We start from the raw sequence: 9179 nt of genomic DNA, 5'->3' as shown, positions 1-9179 counted from the left end.
GGCAGAAAGTATAGATATTTGTTACTAGAGGGTGCTTTCATCTAGCAGACAAAGGTATAACAAGATCCAATGTCTGGAAGCCAAAGCTAGACAAATTCAACCTGGAAATGAGGTGTACATATTTAAAAGTGAGGGTACTTACCCATTGGAATAAGCCAACAAGCAATGTGATAGATTCTCCACCGCTTGAAGTCTGTAAGTCAAGACTGGATGTCATCCTAAGAGATATGCTGAAGCTTAGCCTAAAGTTGTTGGACTTGATGCAGAAATCACTGGATGACATTCTACGGCTTGTGCTATGCAAGAGGTGATTGTAACGGTTCCTACTGGCCTTAAAATCTGTTAGTCTTGTTTCCAGAATGTAAGTTTCTGAAAGCCATTTCCACAGATGAGTGTCCTGCAATATGATAATATAAGAAGCTCAAAAGTAGCCCTAGGCAATATTCAGATTCTTTGGGAGTTCTTCAAGAAGTCAGGCAATTCAAACATCCATCCAAACATCAGACAAGGTGTTACACTAAAACTTTGGTTACTTGAGCCACAGTTGTCCAAAAATTCCTCTTATTTAAAATGAGGTCATGGCTCTTGACCTGCATCATACTCATTAGGTAGCCAAACTCCTCCCAACCTTATCCACATTATTTTTATATTCCACATACTGTTAAGATAAACAAGGTTTGACTGTGCTGCTGCTACATATTCCCAGCTCTGGGCACATACTCAATGGCTTTCCAGAAGATCAGAGGGATGGAATTCCAGACACTATGTAATGTACACCAATTTTAAGGCCCCTTTATGCTGCCAGTGCTATGTGAAGGGGCCTTTGTGCATCTGAGAATTCAGGCCCTAATGTTTATGTCCTCAGTGACACCTGTGCAGTCGCATTGCCTTCAACATAGTAAACCATTCTGCTAGTAATGCACTAGCAGCAATAGAACCAGGCTCCTTTCTTAGCTATGCTGACTCTGGAGGGCTAACGGAAGTTTAAAAAGCACTAAAAACTTCTTATAGCCACTAAACTCACTAGATTTGACTCTGATACAGGCAGAGAGCAGATCTGCCGAGTACAAAGGGTTTTTTCCCCGGAGTTTAATTGCACTTTAAACTATATACAACAGATGACAAAAAGAATATGCTGTATAATCTTTTGCTTATAATAGTCATCTCCCAGCCAGGCCATCCCAACTGCCTGTCAGTTTGTAACTCTGACTTCCATCAAAATGCTGATGACCACAGGATATATCTCATATAGATGTTTTCAAGTTGCCTGAAACTTCCTTTGGGCTGGCAAGGAGCAGCCAACTGAAGTGCTACCCAGTGCCCCTCCTTCCCCCGACATCCCAGCTCCCTGCTTCCTTTTCCAGCTAACAGGAGGAATTTGCAAGCAGATCTCAGGAAACTTCTTGTGATAGTCACTATTTTTCAGAGGAGTCCACCGGAGCGCAACAAAGATGAACTGGAAAGAAATCCTTTTTCTCTCTTGCCTTGCAACTTTTGTGCTCTTGGTTGGTATGTATGATCCGGAGTAATAATAATGCTAGCAGGAAACATAGAATTTCAGGAAGGAATGAGAGAAATCTGAACTCGTGTCATTGGGGTGACATAAGAACACGGTCATTTTCCACATTGCTAGTCAAATGAGCATGAGAATATGTGAGAATCTAATGTAATCCACTGTAATCTATTACAATCTCTAAAGGATTAAGGCATCAAGTTACACGAAGAATACACAGACAATTTTTAAATATAATGGGATAAACTGGACTAAATGTCCTTATAGGTCTTGTTAATTGCTATTTTTATGATTTTCTACAAAAATAAAAACTGGGAACACAAAAATATATATCTACATAGCTGCTGATTGTACTGTTGCTCTTGCTGTGTAAAAGTGAATTTCCCAGGCAGGTTGTTAGTGGACTGCAGGATTTTTAGGGTTTTAGCAGGTAGCAGCTTTCAACATCTGCTTGAGGTTTTTCCTGTGGGATGCTGCATTTCTTCACTGAACTCAATACTATGTTTGTGCTGTTGTCATCCAGTTCTTGAGGAAAGCGACAGCGCTGCTGTGGGCACCAGGAAGGCAGCTGGGGAAGAGGACAAGGAAAGTAAGTGGAGCTGCAAATTTTAGGAGGGAGAGGAGAAAAGTTGCTCCTACGGCTTTCAAATGTACATTGATGCCCCTATTTACTATCCATGGCCGATCAAGTCCTCTCTTTTTGCTTTCAGGTATGAAAAAGAAGATTTTTATACAAGAATCGGATGCCTCTAACTTCTTCAAAAAGCGTGGCAAGCGAGCCACCAAATCCAGAGATGAGCTCAATGGTGAGGCTGTTCAGGAGTGTTTATGGAAAGCTGTATTTTCTTTGCCCCGCTTTCATCTCCCGCTTCCCTTGAGACAGTCCTAAGTTGCCTGCTACTCGCTACAAGGATTTATTCACCGATCAAAGTTGTTGTTGTTACTTTTGGATTAGAACAGGTTTCTTCTCAATTATCTACATTTTAAATTATGGAATGTACCTACAAAGAGCAATTGGGTGGGGGGGGGGCAGCCAAAGGGATTCGTGTGTGAGGGAGAGGGGGTGGAAATGTAATTTTTATTAATTGAATAAAAATAGTATGGGAGAAGGACAAAAAATTGAACTTTATAGACTTCCAGTTTGGAAGATTTAGGGCATACCGAATCATTTCTGGGTGGGTGAAGGGATCGGTCGTTACTGAATTCTCCAAAATGAGGTTTGTTCATTGGCATCTTTTTAAATGAGGCAAGAGGTAACTTTGGAAAATGAAATATTTGTCATCCACAAAATCTCTTGAAGTTGGCTAATAGAACTGAAGTGGATGCCAATGCCTTGGTTTTCAAAAGGGCTGAGACATATAGCAGGGCAGGCCGAGCTCAGCAGGCTGTTGTAGGAGGTGCAGGACAGCACGGTGAAGTGAATCTAGGGGCTTATTTAATTCCTCTCCTCGGCTCCTTTCACACTGTCATCTTATGAACGCTGGTAAATAACAAGCAGGTTTCAAACCCGGTGCTGAATGAGTGTTTTCAGCTCTTCTTGGAAAACATTGGCAAATGTAGCATTAAGAAATATGCACCTGGCTTCTGCAACACCGTTTTATTTCCACATGGGATGGAAAACATAACTGAATTCACATGGCTTGTTTGCTGAAGCACTGAAGAGGATAACAGTCCCAAGTCAGTGAATTTATCTGTCCTCTGGTTCAACAAAACTTCAGCTAGGTTCTTGGGAGAGATGCTAACCTTTCAGTAATAATATGAAAATTAGCTCAGTTAAAGGGCAAGGAAGAGCTGATTTAACTGGTAACACTTTAAAATACAGGGCACAAATATCATGTATTTACTATATAATAGTATGTTAACCGTTGACTATTTAATTACATTGTAATTACCAGGTAGTGTCCATGTAATTGGGTAATAAACATATACCCTGTTTCCCCGAAAATAAGACAGTGTCTTATATTAATTTTTGCTCCCAAAGATGCGCTAGGTCTTATTTTCAGGGGAGGTCTTATTTTTCCTGGAGCTTCGGGGCCTTATATTCCGGGGTGGCCTTATTAGCGGGGAGGTCTTATTTTCGGGGGATGCCTTATATTACAGCAAGAGGCAAAACTGGAAGTAGGTCTTATTTTCGGGGGATGTCTTACTTTCGGGGAAACACGGTAGGAGGAGGAGGATAGTGTGTGTCCCTTCTAACGTTACAGGTAAGTTATAACAGGGTCTATAAAAACAATACTTGCTTTGAGGTAAGCGATAATGTAATATTTTAATGAGGTGCAATTTTTTAGGGTTATATAAAGTGAGCACGATTAACCTTCTGCCATTCCATTGCTGATCTCAGTTACTTGATGGGCTATTGTCCAGAAGCAATATACCATGTAACCTATTTTCCCAGACATTTAATAAAGTCATTGGGTCAGAATGTATTCTCATTTGCATCAGGGTAAACCCACTGAAAGTCACTATTCCAATACACAATTCCACTGAAGTGAACGGGTTTACACTGCTGTGACTCAGAGCAAAATTTGGCCCATTGGTTTTATTAAATATGCACAGGCGTGCAGATTATATGGTCATTACTTGTGGGTGATGTTCCACCAAATAACTGAGCAGCGGGATTGTCCATGATCCAGCCTCCTGATGTTCAACCTGGGATCAGGCTGAGATACAGAGCTTTGTAGTGGTAGGGTCTGATCTGTAGAACTCCCTCCCTAACAAAGTCTATCCAGAGTCCACAGAGTCATTGTACATCCTTTCTGTTTAATCCAGTTTAACCAAGAACCTCCATTTGCATCCATCCTTCCATGCATTAGTGATCTGGTGATGGGGAGCTTTAGCTGGGACACTGGGCCCAGATTATGATTTTACTGTTGATGGCCTCCCCTCTCACCATGTGCAGCACACATGTGCTTGGCAATAAAGTGCTTAATAAATTAAACAGTTTCATGATATTTGTGTCCTGTAACACAAAGGGCTAACTGTCAGGCACTTCCTTTGCTATTAAGTGATGTAGAAGTGTCTCTGAACCATGGCAGAAAAATAGGTTAGTCACCCTCCATCAAACAAGTACTGGTTTATTCTATAAAGGGTTGCATCCAAATAGAGATACAGCCAGGCTTTGGCTGATGGGAACCAGAACAATTTCCTCCCACTCAAGATAGTTTGGAGGTACTCATTCTTGTCCAACACTAGCATCAGATGGCACAGTTGGTTACATTACCAACCTTTCATCAGTGCACAATTCCGATCACATCCCTATGTTATGGGTTAAGAGGAGCATGGTGCTTTTTGTCCTAATCCTCTGGGAATATTTAGCATGAACAGAAAATTATACCTTGGAGATGTCCTGATGTCCTGGATCTGACTGGCAATGTGCATGGCAGATCAGAATTGAGGCACATTCGGGAAGCTTATAGTACATCTTCCTTATTCTGTAGCCTGATGTTTTAGAAAGAGGCACTGGCCCATATTTTTCTTTCAGTTACTCTGAGTGGTGTTACACTGGATTTATGCTGCTGTAGGTGAAAGAGGAATTTGACCCATCAAGTTTTTTTCCTATCACTCATCATAAAAAATAAATAAATGCAAGGAGCCTGTGCCTCTCCAGCACTGTCCTGAAATAAGGATATTTCCAGTTGCCCAAACCCAACCTGAAACCCAACTGAAGACTGCTAAACTTCCAGTCTAATCAGACCACATCTGAACCGAGTCTGAGTACCAACATAGATGATCATATGCTAAATGTAAGGGCAGTTTTCCCCTTCCCCCAACAAGCAAAGACCTGTACCCCAGCATTGGTACACATTCAAAGTGATGCCAATGAGAAGGAGAACGTAAAATACTGTTTATTCTAGGTTGAGTCCAGAAACATGAGACCTTAAGTAGTTGGCAGACTGGAGCAGACCACAGGCCCATCTGCCAACAGTGGCCAATATTACTGGATGTTTCAGAGGAACACCTTCCAAATATAACTAATTGTGCAGTGCTCTACCTTGGGGTCGATACCTCATCCAGAACTACGATAGATCTTGGAACAGAAGATTAACTCAATACTTGTTCCCTTCCACTTTCCTCAGCCATTCTCATCTATTTCCTACAGTTCTTTAATCAGTGGTTATGTTACCTTCTTCTTTCAAGCCAATATATTTATAATCCACTTTCTCAAAGCTATTCTTACATTCATCTCTTTTCCAATGTCACAAAGCAGGTTTCTCAACTTTCAGGTGTTCAACTACTTTTAAAAATACCTACACATGGGAATGGATTTAATACCTATTATCAATATCTATACCTTAAGCAAACCCAAAGAAAAGGAGCTAATTGCAATTTTCTTTCATTGGTGCCAAGTCTAGCACGATACAGCATTTAGCTCTGCTCTGTTGCGTGAACTCCTCCTGCTTATTCTATCTCAAGGAAAAGCATTAATTTTCCACCTCCTCAAGTTTGCTTCCTGGATTAAATCCCTGAACGTCTATCCCTCACTTCTTTCTACTCATCTGAAATTCACTTTGCCCTGCCTCTGAAGCACTGGACTGGAATATTTTTCTTTCATGTTCTTTTTGCATTGGCTAAGGAGACCTGTTGGACCTTCTCTATTTTGAATACCTATAGTCTTTCAACTAATGACATGTAGGGCCATCAATACAAACAATTTCATTTGTTTATAGGATTAGACTTGATTATCAGTATTTAACATTTACATTGCCCCCACGGTGACGCCCCATTGTGCCAGTGTAACCCACACACCTTCTGGGTGCGGTGTTCTGTCCCATCTAGTGGCACCAAGGCCACTTAAAGAGAGAGATCAAATGAGTCTGCTCTACAGCCTGAGCTAACAGCCAGTTGGCTTTTAGCTCATGCAATAGAGGCTCATGCACTAAGCACCAGAGGTCCCCAGTTTGATCCCGCCCGCTGATGACCAGGGTCTGTTGGTGTTACACTAGGAACCATACAAGTGTATGGCAAAGGCTTTCTATAAAGTGGTCACAGCTCTTGCTTTCCATTGTCATTTACAAGTGTTCCTTCCCAGAATCTCTCCTAGACAATATTGACTCATGGCAATCTTTGGAAGGGGCAGGATTAGCCAACTCCGTTGTCGTTCAAACAGGCTCCTTTGACTTGCGCCCTCAGTTATCCAGTAACATTCTTCAGGATTCTCTCAGTTCAGTTCCCAGTCTCATGAGTACAATGAGATTTATTCAATTGTCTGAGAGCCTTTTCTTTGGTTGCATCCTATTTGATAATAGGGTGGGACGGGACAGGCCTGGTTCTTGAGAGTTTAACCTTCCTTGTCACAAGTGTGGGTTGCTACCTCTGCAGCAAAGCACTAGGACAGGGGAAATGCGTGGTCTGTGGTGGGAGCTTTTATCTTGTTCATGTTGCTTATTGCCTGAAAAAACACTTGAACTCTTTGGGAATGGATTCAACAAACTAGCTGGTAAAAATTCTCCTGGGTCCCTAAACCAAAGTTACCCTATCTAGGTCTGCCCATCCACTGAGCAAGACCATAATTTATAAAGCCATATTTTAAGAATGGCTGTAAATAGAAACTGGTTATTTACTTTGCATTTTCATGCAAGCCAACAGGTAAAAGAAGAGAGAGAAAGAGTGATGTAAGAAACAGAGGGAAAGAAAATGATGTAAGAAATATATATAAGCACATGGACATAAGAAACAGATGACGTACAAGCATCTTGAGGATATGCACAACAGTTGCATCTCCTACCAAAATACCTTACCAAAAATCTTACCAAATTCCAACTAAAACTCACTTTCCAGAAAAATTCATCTTCTGGCAGAGAGGACCCGTCTAAGATTGGACCCTAAATTATCACCAGGCAAGGTGCAAATGACCAAACCAGGGCAAGATGATGTCATCTTCCTAGCTGTTTTAATGAGATTTCAACCCAAAATGGCAGAAATCTCACAAAATTAGCTTTTCCTGTTCATTTTCTGCCATCTTGGGCAGAAATAGTGTGACTGAAGAAAGTCACACAAGATTTCCACCGTCTGGGGCTATATCCAAACCAGGGCCAGATCCTTGGTTCAAGATCCAAAAGGTAGAGACAGAAGGGTATTAGGTCATCTTGCTGCCTCGCCAGCCTTGGGGACAGCCAGGGTCCGGTTTGGCCCCCAGTGCAATTTAGAGAGACTTGAAGTCTACTCTAAATTATGCTGGCTGTTTATAGCCCCCTAGGAGCTATTCTGTCGACCAGGATTGCTGGAGCACAAGGGACTCTTGTCATACCACCTCCTGCCCCAACATGCCCCAGAGAAGAGGAGATGACTATGCCATGAGAGGAGGAGCCTGCTATGCCATCTTTGCCACCCTGGAATTCCCCTGTGCAAGAGCAGTTCTCCAGCCAGCTGTTTAAGCCAGCTCTCTGTCCCCCATTGGAACAGCTGAAAGGGCACAGAGCAGGGTCAAAGATTGGGAACACAATCCCAAAACACAATCAGGTTCTGAATCAAGGGTTTGATTCCAATACACACCCTGAAATTAAAGGTTGACTGTATCAGAGGCTTCAATTTGGGCTCCTCTCTATTTGAAAACGTAGCGAACTGTTCAACAAACATGGTATGCATTTTGACATTGTAATAATACCCCAAAGCCAGCTAATGTCGTAAGATTTCATTTTCATTGGGAACTTTTTATTAGGAAGTTTTAACTAGTAGACATTTGTCACCGGGTTTTAAATCATTGGACAAATATGATAACTACAATCCACTAAACTACATTAGAACAACCTGTGTTTTACCTATGGAATTTAAAAGGCATAACACAGGAGCTAGCAATTTCTCTACCAGCATCATTGCATGTATTGTTTCATTGTGCTGCAGAATGGGATGATGAAATGCAGATTGTCTAGTTCTTAGAAAGCCTGCTGTAAACAAGGATTTTAACAACTAAGCCTCCAGTGAACGCCCAGGATACAGGTGCAGCTATACAAGGCTAATCAGATTCATTGGGTTTTGAGGACAAAAGTTCTGCTCTGGCGTCTTAAGATTTTTTGGCTGCTAATACGATCAACATCTCTTACGCAGCGGAGACCCGGCAAATGCTGATTGCTGACGAGCAAAGGAGGGAGTACTTTGAAGAGCAAAGGAACGAGTTTGAGAATTTTGTCAAGGAAGAACGTAAAGGTAAGAACAGCAAAACAACAAATTGTGAAACTTTAGATGGAGGCTGGCAGGATATTATTATTATCACTGTTATTTAACATTGATATGGTGGCAGCACCTAAAGGCCACAATGAGGTTGGACCCTGTTACGCTAGGTGCTGTACAAATGTATAATAAATGACAGCCAGCCCCTACCCCAAAGAACTTGCAATTAAACTCTTTGCTCGAGAGAGCAACTCTTGCCAAATTCTACAGAGGTTTCACATCGTTCATTCCCACAGGCTCAATATTCTGTCCTATATCATATGATTTATATCCCCACTTACTGGTGATGCTCTAATTCTAGTTAGGAATATATAATGGGATTCCAGGTTTGCATTTCCTAGGAGTGATTCTATGGAGTCTCTTCACTGTCACTGCCTGGAGGACACTGCCACTGCGAAAGCCTATTCCATGAGGTTTTATTTATTGCCTTAAGATAAAAAGCGCTGCTGGAATGAGGCTTCCGTTTATTGGGATGGGAATTTAGGAATGGAGAATGTCT

The 9179-nt window shown here is 41.6% G+C and overlaps 1 protein-coding gene across 1 annotated transcript; it reads left to right on the top strand.

Moving 5' to 3' along the window:
• The first annotated feature begins 1044 nt into the window (after window positions 1-1044).
• Window positions 1045-8733, top strand: UCMA (upper zone of growth plate and cartilage matrix associated). Its single transcript, XM_026648931.2, has 4 exons — window positions 1045-1509; window positions 2037-2102; window positions 2224-2319; window positions 8558-8733. The coding sequence occupies exons 1-4, from the start codon at window positions 1452-1454 to the stop codon at window positions 8731-8733; spliced, it is 396 nt and encodes a 131-aa protein (XP_026504716.1). The 5' UTR covers window positions 1045-1451.
• The last annotated feature ends 446 nt before the right edge of the window (window positions 8734-9179 follow it).

The sequence above is a fragment of the Terrapene carolina genome, unplaced genomic scaffold, assembly GCF_002925995.2.
Source record: "Terrapene carolina triunguis isolate 2854851 unplaced genomic scaffold, T_m_triunguis-2.0 Scaffold68, whole genome shotgun sequence".
Classification (NCBI taxonomy): Eukaryota; Metazoa; Chordata; order Testudines; family Emydidae; genus Terrapene; species Terrapene triunguis.
This window is presented reverse-complemented; position numbering and strand designations above follow the sequence as displayed.